Source organism: Thamnophis elegans, chromosome 8, assembly GCF_009769535.1.
Source record: "Thamnophis elegans isolate rThaEle1 chromosome 8, rThaEle1.pri, whole genome shotgun sequence".
In the NCBI taxonomy this organism is placed as follows: domain Eukaryota; kingdom Metazoa; phylum Chordata; class Lepidosauria; order Squamata; family Colubridae; genus Thamnophis; species Thamnophis elegans.
Window position 1 is genome coordinate 80210933 of NC_045548.1, and position 19753 is coordinate 80230685.

At 54.6% G+C, this 19753-nt stretch overlaps 2 protein-coding genes across 3 annotated transcripts in view; one reads left to right on the top strand and one right to left on the bottom strand.

Annotated features, from left to right (window-relative positions):
* BOP1 (BOP1 ribosomal biogenesis factor) overlaps nucleotides 1–19753 on the top strand; it is a 54944-nt gene that overhangs the window by 28106 nt on the left and 7085 nt on the right. The window lies entirely within an intron of this gene.
* Nucleotides 10095–18679, bottom strand: SCX (scleraxis bHLH transcription factor). Its single transcript, XM_032223453.1, has 2 exons — nucleotides 17638–18679; nucleotides 10095–10645 (listed from the first exon to the last, which is right to left on the bottom strand). The coding sequence occupies exons 1-2, from the start codon at nucleotides 18169–18171 to the stop codon at nucleotides 10607–10609; spliced, it is 573 nt and encodes a 190-aa protein (XP_032079344.1). The 5' UTR covers nucleotides 18172–18679; the 3' UTR covers nucleotides 10095–10606.

A 19753-nucleotide genomic window follows, 5' to 3' on the forward strand; every position in this document is an offset into this window, starting at 1 on the left:
CCATGCAGAGGGCGGCCCATTGACTGTAGGCCCAGAGTGGAGGGCTTCCATCTCCTACTGGAGAACTCTGGCAAGTCCCAGAAGGGGAGGAAACAACGAATTCCGTGCCCCAGTGGGAGGCTCAGAATGGGAAAGTCCAGCTGTCGTCAAAGCTTGGTACCGGCCATGCCAACATTGACCGTAAATTGCGACAGGGACAGCCAAAGCCAGAAGGCCAGGAATTTTGGAGGCAGAATGGGGAGCTTAAGTCAGTCTGGAGAGAAAGGGAATGTGCAAGGCTTGGCAAGAGGAGCTCTGGCAGAAGGGGGCTGGGTGCCCAGGCCAGGCAGGGAGGGATCGCCCCGATGCAAAGCAGGGTCTGGGTGAGGCCAAAGATGTCCACAGAGAGACTGCCTGGCGGCCTGGGTGCTCCAGGGTGCATGTCTTTCACAGACCCACCAAATCCCCCGTCCCCAGCTGACCACATGCATTTCATTCCTTTCTGCTCATTTTCCTATGAAAATCCACCCCCCCCCCCAAATTCCGCCCGTGACTGCGGCCGGGTGCAAGAGGAGCCCCCCGTGACAGCGTCTGCAATGATCACATTAGCTAGATGTGTTGCCTTTTTACACAGCGTGAGTTGAGATGTGTTTATTGTTCTGTTTTCCTTAATTAAATACATCGGTGCTCTCTAAAAGGGAAAAAAAATCCAAGGTTCCTGTAAAAATGAACACTTTTATATGGTGTAAACTTTCATGGCCTGCAGCCCCTTCTTCCGATGCATAGAATTTTATCCTGAAAGAGGAGTAGAAACCCCACAGCTGGGGGGGGGGAGGTCGGTCGAGGGGGGATTATCACTGTCTGCACCTCCTCCTTGCATTTCCTTCTGCCCTCTCCGCCTTCCGTGGCCCCTTTGGAAGACTGTGTGTGTGTGTGTGCGCGTGCGTGTTATATCCGTGTGTCCTGTGCTCTGGGCAATACTTCCTGCCCCAAAGTTAAGTTCTCCGCAGACTTTTGTGTAACAAAGGTGCTTGCAAGACTCGCTGCCTTGATTTGCGTTGTTGGGAATGTTCCCGCCTGGGTTTCTCCTGGGCCTGCTAAACTCTTTGGGATTTGGAGGGAAGGGCCCAGCCAGTCGGGGAACATCTGCATGAGTAGAAAACAGGGGTCAGCAATGTTCTGGGGTTCCAGGCTCCCCAAATGCCTTCGACTCACACTCCCATCATCCCCAGCCACTGAGAACGGTTGTTTGGCAGCATCAGGAATCCTGATGGAGAGAGAGATGGCAGGTGTGACTTACCTGCATTTCAGAGGCTGCCGTCCTGGGGCCTCCTGGCTGGAGAAGGGCTTGAAGCTGCTGGCCCTGCTCCTTTCAGATGGGGGGGAGGGGCTGTGGGGCTCCGGGTGCCAGGAGCCCTCTGTGTCTGCAGGGGGGGGGCGTCTTTCTGCACCCTCTTCTGCAGGCTCCCCTTTCCTGCCCCGCTCCCTGTGACCGGAGCTGACGGGCGCTTTTGCTGGAGATAAAAAATAGCGGAGGAGTAACGGAGAGGCAGAAGGCACAGGAAGGCGGTTGGGTCGTTAGAGACAGAAGAGCAGAATTAACGTGCGGAGGGGGATTTGGAGGGAACACTGCCTGCATTGTAATCGGAGAGGGGCGAGGGGAAAAGAGAGAGACCGAGCGAGCGAGACTGACCCCCAATCCCCGGAGGGACCCCGAGAGTAGCAATGAGGAGAGAGTGAAGGATTCCAGAGGTGGAATGGCTTCCTCTTTCACCAGACAGACGCAAGGGAGGCGGGCAGCGCGCCAGCCCCGGTACCTGCACTTCCAATCTGGGCCATTGACAGCTGGAGCTACTTTGTTGGGGAGGAGGGGGAGCAGGAAGGGGGGTGGGCAGGCGGCTATGCAGCAATGTGCGATGTTGTAATGCAGCCTTCTTGCTGCTGCCACGGACAAGTGCTCCAGCATCAGTCCTGGAAGGCTCCGGGGCTCCCGTCTCCCTCTCCCAGCTGGAGGTCTTCATTCACGCAGCTGCAGACGTTATACGGGCAGCCAGTCCCCCTGGGGAAGGAGCACCCCCCCCCCACACCCGGCAATTCAGTTGAGGAAGGAAAGGCTGCCAAGGCTGGCCCAACAGCAGGGCAGGCACAGGGCAGGCACACGTGTGTCTTAGCAGCCTCCCAGGGGCAAAATGGGGGTGCCAGCGGTTCATTCGCTCCCTCCCCCTTGCTTTGAGGTCAGCTGGCTAGGCGAGAGTAGATGGCTCAGGTCCTTTGTCCCATTCGGCTGCTCTTTCCCCAGCCATCGTCAGACTGGCCTCCCACGGAATGGGGTCTCTAAGCACTTCCGTGCAACGGTAGCATCGAGGTCTCAATGAAGGGCTCCATGGGCAGGGGGTTGGACTAGAGGACCTCCAAGGTCCCTTCCAACTCTATCAGTCTGTTATTCCTCTCTGGCTAGTTGAATCTTGGAGGTGAGTGGTCCATTTTCATCAATGAATTCAACTACCTGCACCACGCAGAAATCCAAACTAAATTATCCCTAGCCTTTCTAGCCCCCGCTTGCACAAATCTAATGAAGGGGAACTCCCCCCCCCCTCCCAATAACCTCCCTGGATCATCAGTTCACTTCTCTCACCGTTCTGCCTTTTTTCCTAGCGTTGGATGGGAATCTCCTCTTCAGGGCTCTGCAGGGACAGGGCAGGGCCTGGCCTTTCCCTGCAACCGCCCTTTGGGTGTTGGAGGAATGCTGTGTGTCGCTCTCCTTTTCTCTCTGGGAGCTTGGACTTCCAGCCCCCCTCTTGCAGGGTTTGTCAGTCCCCCTTTAATCAAGCAGCATCTCCGAGGAAGGGAGCAATTACAACAGTTCCTCTGATTTAAGGTGCATCTCTGCCAGGTGCGGCCTGGATCTTCCCTTGGCACCAAGGGCCGGGCATGAAGAAGAGGCGCTTAAAGCACGAGGAAGGAAGTTCTGTGTCAGGCGGAGGAACGCACTGACTCCGCTGCCCTTCCCACCACTGTTCACGGAGGTGGTGCTGGGTTCTAGGGCCCTTCCTGCTTTCCCTTCTTTGGCCAGGCTGGAAGTGGGGCGGGACTGAAGGTTTTTCCAAATAGGCCGTTGGTCTCCCACTCCACACACCGGTGGTCCCTGGAAGATGGAGCAATGCGGGTCAGGATGGGACTGCCGTCGGGAGAGGTGTGTTATCCCTCATCAGCTCAGAGCTCTTTTCCTTCCTGCACTTCCAACTCTTACGCAATATGTCCTAAAGCGACCCAACAGTTTAAAAGATGGGAAAAACCTCACCTCAGCCGTTCTTCCCTCTTGCTTGAATGAATTTACAAAAACAGGCGTTCTTGCCAAAGGAATTTGTGTCGCTCTGACCTGAACCCCGGATTCAAGAGGGAGGGGCAGCAGGGGCGATGGTGAGGGATTCCCCCTTCTCCCATTTGCACCCCCTGAGCATGCTCTGGGCCTGGGTCTGTTCCTCCGACAAAGGGGCTTGGCCAACGGTCTGCGAGGAGTGAGCCAGGAGGAGCCGGAAGGAGTCTGCCCAGCTGCCTGGTCCGAGTCAAAGCGGGACTTTTGTGCCACTGGAAACCTCTGGCTCCTCAGCCGCTCCTGCCAGGTTTTCCTTTCTGGTGAGTGGAGAGTCCTCCTTAGCAATTGCTGGGGGACTCCCAGGAAAGAAGCTGAAATGATGTTTGATTTGAGGAAGAAACATTGGGTCATAATTCTGAACCTGCCATTCCCAGAAAAACAGAACGGGACATTTTCTTGAAGCTCTACAGTCAGAGACGATCTGTTTCTAGGCAGAAATGAGATCCTGATCTCCGGGAATGAGCGGCTCCCGGTTGCCGGTCAAGATTGTGTAAGATTGAGAGAGTGTCCCCAACCCACACCCCATTCCACACACATTAGAGACGGTCTTCCCTTCACTCTGATTGATGTGTGCCTGCTCAGCCCTGGCCTGGGTTCAGAAGCTATTCTTAATTTTGCTCTTAATTCAATTCTGAATGTTCCCAATTTAGACCGATCTACAATTCTAGCTCACCCTGCCTTTGAAAGGGGTGGGGGGATCGCCTTGCAGAGCAGGGTCCTGCCCATTCATTTAGTTTTCACTGGGCTTTTATGCTGCCCCAGGCTCAAAGCTGGCAGAGGTTCCACAGAGTGGCTTAGAGATGAAGAGCCACCCTATCCTCTGCTGTCCTCTCGCACACTGACTGTGAAGCCATTTATGTCTCTTGCAAAGAAAAGCCACAGCTATTCACTTTTCTGGCCCTAAGGAAGCTGGGCTTTACTCAGCAAGGTCAGGCTAGGAGGATTCCTTTGGCAAAAGGCTCTCCGGGTTGCTGACCAGCAGCCATGATCAGAAGGGGAACCGGTAGCTTCGAGCACCCCAAATCTCCCAGTCCTCCCCAACTGCCTTCGGAATTAAAGTTTGCCCAGCAATTAAGGGTGGATTCTCAGCAGAAACCCAGGACTCAGCCTGGAAATGTAGAATCCCTTTCTTGTAGCCTAGAGAGTTTGGTCGTGTTCCGGCAGAGTTCAGTCCCAGGCCCCTTCCTTCCGTTGGCCCTGCAGAGGAGCAAGGCTGGCCTTTCCTGGGGCTCCTCTTGTCTGCCGCCTTCTGCTTTCTGGCCTCCTCAACCTGAGCCAGGCGCTTGGTGCTGCAACATGCCAGCAGCTCCCCTTGCTTTGACGAACAGAGTCTAGCAAAAGAAGGAAGGCCACGGAGGGGAGAGAGCTCGTCTCTGGCTTCCCCCAAAGGTGCTTTTCCCAAAAGGCAACTGACTCCCTTTCCTTTCCTTTTCACTTCTCCTCCCGGAAGCTTCTTCGGTTCTTAGATGAGACAAAACGAAAACAAGAAGCCCAGCTGCCTTTTGGAAAAGCACCTTTGGGACGTCCGTGGCCACCTGGATGGTGGAGAATCCCCATAGTCACCTTGGGGTCCTTTCCCCCTTAGTTTGGGCCCGGGATGGTCTCCTCCCCTCTCTGACCTGCACCAAAGCTCTTGCCAGGGGAGGGGAGGGGAGGCCCCACACCTTAAAGACCTTTGGTCTCAGCCCTGCTAAGGGCTTAGGTAGCCACGACTCCCCCCCCCCCGTCCCCCAACCTTATCCGGGGGATGCCGAGACGGGGAAGGCTGTGGTATTTAATAGTGATCTGGTGGGATGCATTGTTCCAGCTACTAGCAAGGAAGCACATTTCATCCAGAAACCGTATGAGTTACAAAATGGGAAAGTTGATCTCACTCCAGGCCTTATTCTTGCTGTTTTCGGTTACAGACTTTAGCAGTTCTGTCTTCAATTAGTCTGTCTGAAGAAAAAAGCCTGTGGAGCTGCCTCCTCCTCGGCCCATACTTGGTCTTTGCATCCGGCATTAGCCAGGCCTCAGGTGGTGCTCGGAATATCCAGCACTTTTCACGGCCAGAAAGTGCTTTTATTGGCCGGCTCGCAACGGAGAGCCCCCCCCCCCCCCCCCCGGCCCTTGCCCAGAACGCCGAGCAGGGTCTTCCCTGCATACTGTGTTCCCCCAGAGGAGGATCTTTCCTCCCTTTGCCTTCTGGGAAGAGGGGAGGGGGTGTTGATTTAAGAAAGCAGCAGCGGGGAGGGGGATGTCCTGGGAGGTCTGCTGCTGGATTTCCTGAAGCTGAGTGGGGAAAGAGAGCTTGCCGAATAGCTCCTCTCCCCTGCCTGGAGGGTGGGCAGCAGGGAGCATCTGGCTCCGAAAAGGTGCACCGAAAGAGGCTGGATCCAAAGCCTTCTTCCTTTGGTCCTTGGGGGCCACCAGCAGGCCCTGTGGAGGAGGCCCCCTGCTCTGAGCTGGGCCTGGGGTTTCCCCTGAGGGGCCTCCCCTCAAGCTGACCCAAATTGTTTCTGTCCAAATTGCATTCCAGGTGCAGGAGCTCAGCAGATGTGTGGAACTTAGGCAATAGCATATTTTTTTTAAAAAAAAGATCAATAACATGTATGACTTGGGGTTTATATTGCTATGTATGTAGTTATATGTAAGCCTTCTGCTCCACTCCTGCGATTTTGTTTTTCCCGTTGCTTTTTTTACTTAATTAGTAAAAATGAAAATTATTGAAAGCCTCCCGACATTGGCAGGCAGTTGTATTTTTCTTGGAGGTCCTGAGCCATTTTTACAGCAGGATCCGTCCGTTAACAGCTACTCCCACTCAGCCTCCATCAGCCTGGGGGGGGGGGGGGAGTTAATAGATTTGCATCCTCTTTCTTGCTGAAGGACGTTTGCGGGGTCTGTTTCCTGAAGTTCTCCGAGTGGTAGAGCTCCTTTGGGCCTCTGCTAACCCGTGTTCCTTTCTCCTGCTTGAATAATCTCTGCCCCTCCGGGCTCTTCCCTTCTCTCCATTGGCTTGTGACTCAGGAAACAAACATGGTCAGCGCTGCCAGCTTATGGTGGCTGCCCTTCCCGACGCCTGACTCGTGCCCACTGCTCCTGAATAGGCTGCAGGAGGTCCGCAGAACCAGTGTGCTCCGACTGCAACCTACGACGTGGAGGGAATTTTCTGCTCACCCGTTTTATTCCTTGGCTTTCACTTTTTGGCGTCTCACTTTCCCTCCCCAGATCTCTCACCTTCCTTTTCTGCTGAGGAAATACGCAGAAGTGCTTTGCTTATGGTGGGACGCATCGCTTAGGCCTTCCGCCGCATCCTCGCCAGGCACCACACGTAAATGCAGGCCGTTTGGCCCGACTGATGCAGAGACGGGGTTTCCAACCTGATTATGGGGAAAGGTTTTGCAGAGCGGCAAACTCTGGCGAAGGATTTAAAATCAGAAATGGGTTGCCAAAGTTGCCACTAGTTGTTAACAAGGATTTCAGACACAGTGCTGTATACGCGGCCCTGACTGGTCTTCATCCGCGTGTCACCCTCCAGATAAAGGTGGGACCACTGTGGAGTAAGCCTTGCTACGAAGCTCAAAAGTCTGCCCTGATGGATGCCAGTGAGACTCGGACTGTATACAGGAGGAATGCTGGGCAATCGAACCCCTCCCACACGGCCTTCCTCCGTGGAATTCTGAGGATCCGGTGGCAGGACAAGGTGCCAGGCACAGAAGTCCTCCCCAGAGCAGGCCTGCCATCCGTTCACACCCTGCTGAGGGAAGCCCAGGCAGGCCATGTTGCAAGGATGCCAGACCATTGCATCCCCAAACGGCTGCCTCAAGGAAAGTGGCAAAGGAAGCCATACAAAGACACGTCGAAAGCCTCCTTCAAGTCCCTGGATATTGACTCTGCCCCCTGGGAAACCCTGGCACAAGATCGATCGACATGCTGATCCACCAAGGCTGCCAGGCATCTGAGGACAGGAGGGCAACCGTAGCACGAGAGAAGCCAGCACTCCACAAAGCCAAGGCTGCAAATGCGGCGACAGTGGTGCCCACACATCTGCCTGGCATGTGGCAGAACATTTCGTGCCCATATAGGGCTTACCATCCACCTGCGGACAGCCCACAACCTGTTAGATGTCAAGGTCCTCTTCGGACATGATGGACAAACATCCTCACCCTCCAGATGTGCTGGACACACAACTTCTGGAGCTGTGACCTAGAACCCAAATTTCCAACCAGGATGGTCCTTGGGGAAAACTGCTCTGAAAGAGAGTGGAGAACATCCAGTGAAACGCCTGCTCTGCTGTTTTTCTTCTTATATAATGTGGATTATTGCTTCCAGACTCTTCCCCAGTTCGCTCATGATAGGAGTTTCTGTCTCCAGAGCTTAAAAGGGTAACTGAGTAGGAAGGGACGTTGGAGGTCTTCTAGTCCAACCCTCTGCCCCAGGCAGGAGACTCTGTGCCATTCCAGACAAATAATTGCCCAGTCTCTTCCTAAAAACCTCCAGTCATGGAACCCCCACAACCTCTGGAGGCAGGCCGTTCCACTGGTTATCTTTCCCACTATCCGGACATTTCTCCTGAGTTCTAGGTTGCTTCCCTCCTTGTTTAGTCTCCATCCATTGCCTTCAGGTGTTTTGGAGAATAGGTTGACTGCCCCGTCTTTGTGGCAGCCCCTCAAATACTGGACGTATTTGTCCACCTTGGTACTTGAGAGACCGCCTGCTGCCAATTACCCCCATCAGACCTATTAGATCCCACAGAGTAGGCCTTCTCCGAATCCCATCTACCGGCCAATGCCGATTGGCTACCACCCGGAGGAGGGCCTTCTCTGTGGCTGCTCCGGCCCTCTGGAACGAGTTCCCCGTGGAGATCCGGACCCTCACCACCCTTCAGCCCTTCCGCAAAGCCCTTAAAACCTGGCTGTTCCGACAGACCTGGGGTTGACAAGTTCCCGTCCCCGCTCGAACTGTGTGGTTGTTGATTGTTTTTAAATTCTTTTGTAGTTGCTTGTTTGTTGTTTTTCCCCTTGTCTGTATTCCCTCCCTTGATTTGTGAGCCGACCTGAGTCACTCCGGGAATAGGGCGGCATATAAATGCAATAAATCCAAATCCACCTGTGCTGGGCACAGGGATGGAGGGCCACTGACCCTGGACAGATGGAAAGGGTTTCTGGGGAAATGAGCATTATATTCCTGTTTGATCTCTAAAGCCAAAGTTTGTCCTGTGTGCCAGATTCAGCTGTTCTGTTGTTGCAGATGAAGTAAAGCAATGAATGTTTGTTCTAGGTTTTGATTCCATGCTTTAACTGGCTTAAGAAGTCTTTATCAGAAGGGCATCCATTTCAGAAACCCCCGTTTACAGGTGCAGGATTTGTTGTCTAAGAAATAGGTGCATGTTTTTTGGGTGCCACAACTCTCTTACTGAGCACATAGGTGGGATGTAATTGAAACCCCCCCCCCCCCACCTTGCTGCTGGATGAACCATGGTTTCCCCTCCTTTGGTGTAGCATATGGTGCCTCCAAAGTGACAAATGTGGCTGAAAAGATGCTGGGTTTTTGGGGGGTGGGGTGGGGGAAATTGGTTAGCCCTAAAAACAAATGTTCACTTTTTTTTCAGAATAAACTCTTTTTACTTAAGACGTCTCTGAGATCCACTTTGGGGTTTTGTTTCAAGGCACCAGACTAGAAACCCCAAGTTCTAAACCCCCCCCCCCAAACTCCCCTGTGGCTCAAGCATGGAGCCGAGAAAATTGCATGGTTTGTAGACACCCCAAAACCAGCCACTCAACTCTGGCCATGGGAAACCTGAGGCCACTTCAACTGGGCCATCTGGCACTAAAGGTCATTGGGGGGGAGGAGAGGACAAAAACAGCTGAGTAGTTAAACCAGGGCTGGGCAACTATGGCCCCTTCACGACTCCACCCCCAGGGCCTGCTCGGGAATTCTGGAAATCCACGGGTCACGCAGGGCCCATGGTTACCCATCCCTGGTTTACATGATGCTGTGATTGTGGCAAGTTAAATTGGTTAAACCCTTAGATTAGTGTCAGCTGCTCTGAATGTTTTTTTAAAAAATTAGGTTATTTTTTCCCTCAAGAGGCTTACACTTTTGTGGTCTCGGAGCAAGAAGCAGGCAGGCTGGTTGACCATTGGGGCCCTCCCTTGCTGTCTGGCCTGACCAAGGCCCTCTCTGCTCCAGGGTCAAGACTGGTGCAGGCTTGGGAACGGTTGGTGCATTATTCCGCTTCCGCTGTAGGAGCCTGAATCTGGCCTCCATCTTTCCTCCGCATTCACGTCTGCAGAGCATTTGGCATTCAGATTTCCTTTGGACAAGTACGCAGAAGCTTTGCGGCTTCACTTTTAGAAGTGAACACGTCAGCAAATGTTTTTCTCTAGGTAGACGAGACGTCCTGATGGGCCAAATTCGTTCAACAGCGGTGTTACTAACTTCACGACTGCAGTGATTCACTTACAGATGTGGCAAGAAAGGTCGTAAAATGGGGCAAAACTCATTTAGTTGTCTTACTTAGCAGCATAAATTTTGGGCTCCATAATTGTGGTTATAAGTTGAGGACTACCTGCCATTGGCTCTGGGCTTCCTGTACAAAGAAGCATCAATCCCTTCTGACCTCTAACCCCACACCAAGACAAGGACACACAACCCTCGTCCAAATTAACACAAACTACAGAGAGAGGAGGGAGAGGGAGAACGCATACGACCCTGGGCATTTTAAGTTCAACTGGAAGTAGCAGGACCGGAATCAGAATCCAAAATCTGAAAGGACGTTTATGTTGCATACTTACAAAAATATCACTATATAAACAACTTTGGTTTTATATTATCAAGGCAGGAAAGTCCAGCCAGTCCTCATGACAGCCCCATCCAGAGTTCTGACAGCAGGGCGGCCCATAACTCCCGGAGGAGCCCTTTCCTCTGGGCGCCCTCCCTTTTTCTTCTCGCCCCCTAGGATGTGGGCCACTTAGGATGCTTCCGCCAGACGCCAGTCCCTGGTGAGCAGGAAAAAACGTTTTTGTCCTAGGAGCTGTGCCTCCGACACCCGGCACGGCCCTGCCGTATTTGCAGATCTGAGTCCGCTTGGCTTGCCTGCAGATCCAGCCTTTGGGCTTTCCGTCTCTCCCGGTTGCCCGTGAGTTTGTCCGGGGCACAAGCGCACAGCTCAGGAGGGCAGCCCGGGGGTGGGGGGGCTCTCTTTATTTCGCCCTCCTGCTGCTGCTGCTGCTGCCAGCCTCACCACCACCATCCGGCTTCCACGAGGGGCTAGCTCCGAATCGCCGTCTTTCTTTCTCGGTCTTTACTCTGCAAAGGGACAGAGGGAGAGGGGGGGGGGGGTTATGCAAAGCCACCCAGAACCGGCTTCGACCTATCAGCCAAGAGCCGCCTGGCAGCCAGATGGGCAGCAAACAGGTTGATAAGCAAAGAAACAAGCAAACGGGCTCTTGGCCCTCCCCAGTGCTGCCTCTTGTGGGTGCTGGATTTCTAGCCTTACCCCCCCTGTACCCCTGCACCCCTCTTGTGCCCCGGTCGAAAGAGCGGGAGTCCTCCCAAGTGAGCGCACGGCTTCTAGAGCTGCCGATTGCCCCTTCCCCGTTTTATTAGGTCTCCTTCCTGGGTTTTGACCCCGACCCCTTGGAAGAAAGTGGTTCCGTCCTTCCTGCAGCTAGGAAGCAACTGGGGAGGGGTGGGGGTGTTGGTATGGGAGGGGATGGTGTTTAACTGGAAGTCTTTGGGCCGGGCAATGGCCAGAGTCCCCCTGGCTGGTCGTCATTTGGGGCAGGTGAGGGTTGCTCTGCGGGAAATGCAAACATCCTGAGGCAGCTTCTTCAGGGCCCCCCCGGGAGTGTGTGTTTGGGGTCAGGAGGCCCCACGGGTGGGATAAACAGCCAAATGGCAACCCCGTCCCTCCTTCCTTGAAGAGGAAGGGCCAGCCCAGGAACGGCCGCATTGAATTTCCCAGATGTTCAGGCCCCAGGAGCCCTCTTGCTGTCTGGAGAGGAAATGGGGGTCCGGAAAATGCCTCCCCATATTTCCCCTCTGATCCCCTTGCTTTTCCGCTGCCCCTAAAATCAGGAATAGTGAGTTAAGGGGGCTTCTCAGCTGGCTTCCAGGTGCCTCTCCCTGCCTGCTGAAGCGCCTGCGGGGATCCCCGGGAGCCCTCGGTTCAGCCTGCGGCTTCTGATGGTTGTTGCCTGAGAGGGAGGGGAAAGTGGGGGAGCTTTGCCCAAGAAAAGGGTCCCTGGGACGAGGGCGCTGGCCTGGTCTCCTCCTAATGAGAGGGCTCCTCCTGGCCTGAACCAGGGGGAGGCTCTCCCCTTGAGCCACCTGCAGGCCGGAGGGACACGGCTCCTTTGGCACCCCAAACGCTGCAGTGGAAGGAGGGGAGAAGCCTTGAGGGGCTCCTGGTGCTCTTTGGAGCAGGGCCATCCAGAGACTACCAGCTGGCCCTTGCAGGAGCCCTTGAGCTGGAAGGATCCCCAAATCCCATCTGGTCTGGCTATGTATAGAGCCCCCCCCCCGCCCTCTCCCCCAGCGCCTTGAATGCCTGACCCCTCTGGACCTCTGGAGGTGCAGCTGCCTTGGTGGAGATTAAGCCCACTTGACTTCAAAGTGGGAGCAGATTCCTGCTGTTAAAGAAACTGCTCCTTCACCAGAGGTGTTAAAAAGAAAAACTCTTCCCACCCATTCCTTCTTTCTATTTGGAATTCTGTTTGGGTTTATGAAAGTGAAAGTGGGGGGCCAGGTTCTTCCCCTAAGAGGCTTGGGAGACAGTCCGGCCCCTCAGAGCCAGCCCCAGCTGTGCTCCCTATTTCCAGTCAACCACCCGGATGATTCCCCCACCTTCCATCAGGAGAGCAAAAGGCAAGAATCCGTTCAAGGCACCCAGAGGCCTGGTCCCACTTCTGATTCTTCCTCACCCCACCAGGCTGCGGAGAAGCCAAGGGGCCCGGGGCCTCTCTCAGTGGGTGGGCAACAGAGGGCCCCGTTTGGCAGAAGTCTGAGAAAGAAAGGCCGAGCTTAGGAACGAGCTGGGGGGCTGGAGAAGAATCCTTCCTCCTCCTAGTCCTGTGATGGAGAGTAGAATGATTTTTAAGGGGTGGGATAGAATTATCTAAGCATTTATAGTCCTCGCAGGGAGCATTGTGTGTGAAAGAGTTAAAGGGCAGATAACACGGCCAGTAGGAGGAAAGCTGGTCGGCTTATTCTCAGTGTCTTTTTGCTTCCAAAATGTAGTATTGCAACCTTAACGGTGCCTCTGTCGCAGTAGCCGGTCATCATTTGAACCCGGGAGCCCCAGCAGCTGCAACTGCCCTTATGGCGTGTTGCTGAGAGAAAGCATGGCTGCCTTTGCCAGAAAGGGAAAGGAAAATGCCACCACTAAAATACCAAAAGAAGAGCGTGGCGCTTACAAAAACATCCTGTGCTTTTGAGCAAGTTTCAGGCATGGGAAATAGTCCATAGGGCTCTCTTGCGATGACTCCAATTCGGGACGGCTGCACTTGAACCCTGGGCTGAAGTAGCCCAGAGGAACATCTTCCCATCGGCCACCCAGGTCCCGGAGACCCTGGCCCCAAAGGGCTCCTGGGCAGCTGGTTGGAATAGGCTTGGCATTGATTGCTTAGACTGCTTGGCATTTGTTTTTAAAAAAATGGCTAATGTGTTAATTTGTCTGGCTGCTGGATTAAAAGTATAATCCACATATCCTTCAGAAGTAAGGTGGAAAATGGGGACGTAGAGGCCAGTCCTTGGCTCTTGCCTCTCTCCACCCAAGGGGAAGGCTGGGGGGAGCAATACTGGGCGCAGGGCCTTAAGTTGCCGTACGAAGGATGGAATGCAGGTCTAATTAAAAATGACATCAAAACAAAACGAACAAAATCACTGGCCTTTCATTTTTGGCCAGGGCTCTTAAGCCACGCAAGGCAGCAACTCTCGGTAGCTCTCCCTGCTTTTGTGCAATGAATCTCCTCCTGGAGATGAGGGTGGGAGGGAAAAGTTCGCATGGCCTGCCAGAGTCTTCCTCCTCCTCCTCCTCCTCCTCCTCCTCCTCCTCCTCCTCCTCCCTCAAAAGGAGAGCAGCCAAAAGTCTGGCAAAATGCATGCGAGGGAAGGACTCCCCCCCCCCCCAAGACCTTTTGGGAGGCAGGCAATCCCCGGAAGACACCGGCATGGATGGGTTACGGGGCCTTCCTGCGCTTGGCTCCTGGAAGAGGGCCCCCTGCTCCTGAAGAGCCACCGGTGCAGACCTCTGCTAGGGAGCTCCTTCCTAGCCACGGCCAGCCTCCTTTGGGGAACTCCAAGGTCAGAGTGCCCCTTCTGTGGGGAGAAGGACCAAGGTTCAAGCCCTGGCCCCTCTCCTGGGGGGTCCTGGAAAGGCCCCTGGTTGTCAGTGAGGGATGAGGTGGGCCTGGAGGAATCCTTGACCCGACCTGCTCTAAGGAGGGCGGTGTTTTCTGCAGCTGTGGCCCCCATGCTGATTCCAACAGCAGAGGAATCCTGGACACTCTGCCTGCCTGGCCTGTTTTCCATGAAACGCCATGGTTGCTCTTTGATTTTTCTTTCCTGTGAAAAAAGGGTGGTGGTCGGGGTGCTATTTCGTTGAGGTGGGCGGCTATATACGTACGATAAATAAAATAAATTCTGCCAGAACTTGCTGTCCTTGGTCCCTTCAGGTCCAAAGATGCCCCAGCGTTGAAGTCAGCCAATGAACTCCAGCTGGATTTTCTGGCCTAAATGGGGCTCCCCCACGTTCCCCCAGTTAAGAGGCAGCTCCAGTTCGGGACCATTTTTAGGGAAGAGCCCAGCTGCCCAGGGGGGCATTGACTGAGGGCTTCCGTCCGTCTGTGTCACTTCGATTGTGAAGAGGGAGAAGTCTGAGGTCTGCAGACGGCCTCCCTTAGCCCTTTCTCTGGCTCACAAAGAAATCCCACTACGCAGGGCGGTCGGCTTCTTCCTCCTCCTTGCTGGAGAGTAGTTGTTCCTTCTTCCGACTCTTCTGGAAGTTTCGTATGAGATCATTTCAGAATCCTCCTTTGTGTCCTCTGGGCAAAGCGACTGGGAGGGACTGACACTGGCAAAGTTAAGGAATGCCGTTGCAGGAGAGCAGAGAGGGTGCCCTCCACGTTCAGCTGCATCGTGTTGTTATTGATTTCTCCAACCGCAGTCCTCATTCTAGACCTCAGTTGCGAAGACCAAGCTAATCTACTTTCAAGTGGGTCAAACGGTTGCAAAAGCAGGCTTGCCTCCCAGATAGAAATGTTTCATAAAATAGCATTGGATTCCTGGGCAAGGGGGGGGGGTGATGTCGCCCCAGTAAATATTTTCTCCTCCTGGGTGATGGATGATGCCTTCTGTGCCATGACCTTTGGAAGGTCTTCTGCTCCACAGATAGGTTTACAGAAGCGCCTGCCCGGGAGCAAAATAGGTTTCTGTTGCAAATCTCCCTTTTCACGCTGAAACTCAAGAAGGTGCGTTTCCCGTGGCTCTCTCTCTCTCTATAGCAGCCTCTGTTCCTGGATGTCACGATGCGTATTTTCAGTGCGCTGTTGAGATTAAGAGCACTGCGTGCTCATGTGGCTGCTTCTCCCTGCGTGCACGCACACACACCCTTTCGAAGGGCAGAGGAACTCAGTTTTCAGCGCAGTTTTCCTTTCGCAGCCAGACTGGAAGTGGCCGGGTGTTTTTCTGTCTTCTGGGGCTTTAGGAATTGGGCCGCTGCGGAGCTCTGCTCTTGCCCTGGATCCTTGCTCAAATTCCTCAGGAGAGCAGCCGGCGGAGAAAAATGCCCACTCTCCCAGATGCGAAATCCCAGCCCCCACGTAGAGAAACAGAATAAATGCGTGGAACTTTTGTACCTGTAAGAAATGAGCCCTGAAACCACAGCTGTCTCTAAACAATTACGGGAGCTGTGAGAAGCACAAGACCTTGGAATTTGCATTGCAAATTGACACCTATGCCGTGTTTAAGAAGTGGCTTACTTTCTCTCCAAGTGCAAGGAGAGGGACTTACGTTGCACAGCCCCCACCCCCCCACCCCTCACCTCCGCTTTAGAGAAGGTTTGAGGCACTTGTGTGCCGTTTGTGTGGTGTAGTCTGGAGGGCTGCAGGTGTGAGTTAGGGAGAGGGAGGGTTTTTTAAGAGCTCCTTTGCACTGAAGACTCGCTTCCTCTCGGATCCGCGGGGTCTGGCCTTCTCTCTTGCTCTTTGCCCCTTTCCACGGCTGAGCGTGGAAGGAAAGGCCGCCTGCTTTGGCTCCCCGTGCTGCTCTGATGTTCAGGCAACGGTGGTGGTGGGGATCCACTCGTGTTGCGGTGCTTGAGAGAGGGAAGGGGAGGTCAAGGGAGCCCCACTGGACGAGGCCACCCGCTTCCCTTTCCACAAGAAGCTTGCTTGTTTTGTTCGTGCGAAGCGAATCATCCAGGATCAGTAAGTGGAGAATTGAGTCCCCTCCCAGCCAACTGGCCAAGATTGAATTCTGATGGTTTTGTTTTTCCCCTCGGACGCCTCTCTACATTCTTTTTCATCTTGTCTGCTTCCATAAACTCTTCCATTGAATGATAACCAAAATGTGCCCATCATTAAGATTGATTTGAGGAAATGTTTCGGTTGCCCTGTAGACACAATTACATCCACAGGTCATAATCTGGGTACCTCTGGGAGTCTGGAAGCGCCCCCATTTCTTGCTCCTGGACCACCTCCGCTCCTTCTCACACAAAGGGTGGCTTCTCATGAGGAGGTGCCTTCTGCTGTGACCGGACCGAGAGGCTTCTGGGAAGCTGCCACGGAGGCCAGGCGTTCTCCTGCCCGTGGAGGCTTTGGCCTTAGCAGTGCTGGCTTCTCCCAGAGTGGCCACCCTGCTTTCTGCCCTTGGGCGCCCCAGCCTCTGTAGCCTCTGGCCCCGAGGAAGGCTGTCATCGTCAGGCCCTGGGCCCGCTGAGGGCCAGTTGCCTTAGAGGCTGCCCTGAGCCCTCTGTGCCCAGCCAGATGGAAACGCAGCCCTTCCTTAATCCCTTCCACGCGGGAAGGGAGACGTGTGGCACTTTCCCTTAGGCTACAACTGCTTGTGGCACATTATTTATGAACTCAAGAGAGTTTCCTCGTCAGAACTGCAGGCTGTTGTGGGAGGAACACGTCCAAAACGGACAATGGGAAAATGCATTTGTTTCACTTTTCAGTATTTTTAAATAGTTTTTTTTTTTTTAAATCACAGCTAAACTCTTCAAGGATAGTTACAGCCCAAAGTGTCCCAGGTGCGCCTGTCGCTTCTCCATGTTTCTTTGCTTTAACAATGCTGAACGTTCCTTGCTGAAGTCTCTGAGTGGAGGGCTTGCAGTCAAATGCTTTCAGCCGTATTGCGGGTGGGCTTCAGCCTCTTCCCATGCAAGGCCAAAATATGGGCAGCCGCCGGACAGCTGTCGGGTACGAAGGGTCCTTGTGCTTGGCAGTCACGGAGTTGGCAGGCTGTGTGTCCGTGAAGTGAGGGGTCCCCAGGCCTAAAATATGTGCTTGAAGACCAGGTGGCAGAGAAGCCCCTCATCCTGATCAGCCGCGGCAACGGATACAGCAGGTGTGGGAAGATCTGAGGCTGGCACACTGGGCGGCAGTCTGGGTCTTTATGGTCCCACTAGAGAGGGAGGGGGGCTTTGACTTGGGCAGGTAGGTCCCCTCCCCTTCTGGAGCAGGCAGGACTGAGGGCCGAGCAGGGCTTTGCATGGCGTCCCCAATGGAGCTCCTCCAACATCTCTCTTCCCTTCCACTTGTAGGCCTCTGCTGGTATTTGGTGGGGGCTGTTTGTGGTGTGCAGGATGGGTGGGCCAGGAGGGGCTTCCTCCCTCAGGGGAACAGTTGTGCTTGGAAGCCCTCTGCTCCCTGGAATGGTTGGGGCCCTTCAGGTGGCTGCCCTGCTCTGAGGAGGATCGGGGTCCCTGCTTTCTGGTGGGAGCTTTGGGGAAGCCTTGGCCTCTCAGCCTCAGGGAGGGGGGGGGGCTGGGAAACCTTTGGGAAGAACCCTGAGCTGCCAAGATGCCCTCAGGATGGCCCAAGCCTGGCTTGCCAAAGGCCCAGAACCCCTCCCCCGCCCTGCCCACTCTCTGGGTTGCCCTGCCCCACTGGCTTTTCGCCCCATTGATCAATTGGGGGGGGGACCAGGGAAAGGGAGGGGTGCAGAGCCTCCTATGCGGGGCAGGCATGGGCAGCCTGGAGCCCTGGGGGGAGCCAGCCGGGTCTTCTGCCGGCCAGGCGCCGCATCCATCGGAGGGGGTTCCCCGGTGCGCCCCCCCCCCCCCAGCAGCCACTCACCAGCTTCCTCTGGTTGCTGAGGCAGAAAGTGCAGATCTGCTTGGGCTGGGAGCCTTCGCTCTCGTGGGCGGCGGGACTGCCGCCGCCGCCGGCGGGGTGGAAGAAGGCCGGGCCGGCGTGGCAAGGTTGCCCGTCCCCGCAGGCCTCCCCGGCCAGGAGGACGTTGCCCAGGTGCGCGATGTAGCTGGAGGCCAGGCGGAGCGTCTCGATCTTGGAGAGCTTGCGGTCGGCCGGCTCGGTGGGGATGAGCGTCCGGAGGGCGCTGAAGGCGGTGTTGACGCTGTTGGTGCGGTCCCTCTCGCGTGCGTTGGCCGTGTGGCGCTGGCGGGGCTCGCGGGAGACGCCGCGGCCGCCCTTCTTGCCCGGCCCGCGCTTGCCGCCCCGCAGCCCGTAGGCGCCCGCCTCCAGCGCGTAGGGCTTCTCGTCCGAGCCCGAGCTCTCGCCGCTGCCGTTCTCCTCGTCCTCCTCCGACAGCATGCTGATCTCCGGGTACAGGAAGCGGCTGGGCGCCGAGCGCAGCAGGGCGAAGGACATGGCTGGGCTGGAGGGCGAGCGGCGGGCGGAGACGCTCCGGCTCAGCTCCCACCTCGCATCTTGCGCCGGCCGACTCGGGCGCTCTCCCCGGCCAGGGATCCCCGGGGCTTCCCGCACGCAGGCAGGCAGGCAGGCAGGCACGTGCGGGCGGTGAGCGGCTGCTGGGCGACGGCGGCGCTGGACAGGCGCGCGCGAGTTTTATATTGTGCGTGATGGTCGCCCGACAGGCCCCTCCCTCCCCGCCCCGCTTCACGCCTACCTGAGCGTTGCTCGAGGGGGGGGGGAGAGCGCCTGCCCACCCCCCACCCCCGCCTGGGGGCTGCAAGCCGGAGGGTTGGGAGGGGGCTTGCGCTGACTTCACCTGTTGGATGCAGAACTTGGGCTGGCTCGGCGCTTCCTCCTCCGGAGAGGGAAAGGGGGGGGGAACCAGTCGGCTGGCTTGCCCGCAGCAGTTGGGAGCCTCCTGCCGAAGGTCAGCCCAGTCCAGGCCGGAGGTAGCTGGGGAAGGACAGAGGAGGGTCTGCTCTTGGCCAGGGCCGCTGGGCAGCCCCAGGCCCTCCTAGTCCCAGCTGGACCCGCCATTCAGGTGCCTCACACACCTATTAGCTTGTTCCTCTGGCCCTGGCACATGCCCTCCGGATTACCTGTATGACTTGCCCCAGGGAAAGGGTTGGGGAAGGAGAACCCTCTTTTTAATTTTTTTTAAAAAATTTTTAAACAAAAACAGACAAAGACATAAAACATTTCATATAGTGTATCGTTTGGTTACAAGATTTTGTGCGTCCTTTCCATGGTCACCACTTACAATTATCTATCGAATCACCAATTGTTCATTAGGTAAACATAAGTACATTATTATCATTATATATCAGTTATTCAACTGTAATTGTTATCCCTTAATTTTAAACGAGTTGTTCTAAGTATTGAATTCATACATACAACATCCTTTTGCATCAATAGTTCAACTCCAATTATTATTTCTACATTTTAAACAGAATATTCTATATATCGAGATCATACAACATCATTCCATTACATCGTTCTAATCTGTTTAACAATGCTAAACCCTGAAAGTATTGCATATAAAAATTGTATTATTCTTAAAATATAAAAAGTTCTCCCACTTTTTCCATTACCATGATTTTTTTATCTAACCATTGATAAAACAAATCCCAAACCTTGTAAAATTGTTCTTCTTCTTGTTCTCTAATTTCAAATGTCAATTGACTCATTTCCGCACATTCCATTATTTTTTGAATAGTTTCCTCCTGCGTTGGTATTTTCTCATTTTTCCATTTTTTTGCAAATACAATTCTAGCTGCTGTTAAAACATTCACAATCAAATATTTCAAATCTCTATTATATATTTCTGGTATAATTCCCAATCTTGTCCTCCTTGTGGGGGAGGGAGTGGTTGGGGAGGGGGCTCTGGTGCGCAGAGACGCCCTCCTGGGCCAAGGTGCAGCTGCTTCTCAGGGCCTTCTGCCGTGGCTAAGCCGGGCCATGCAGCAGGTCGTTGAGCAGGTGGAGACATTGATCTTGAGGCAAGGCTGAGTCCTCTCTTGATGCAGCATGCAGGTAG

Bases quoted from the DNA above. Each gene is read 5' to 3' on its own strand.
- SCX (XM_032223453.1), bottom strand. From the start codon at position 18,171: ATGTCCTTCGCCCTGCTGCGCTCGGCGCCCAGCCGCTTCCTGTACCCG. The intron at 10,646-17,637 runs GTGAGTGGCTGC...GTCCCTTTGCAG, and splicing joins TCAGCAACCAGAGGAAGCTG to AGTAAAGACCGAGAAAGAAA.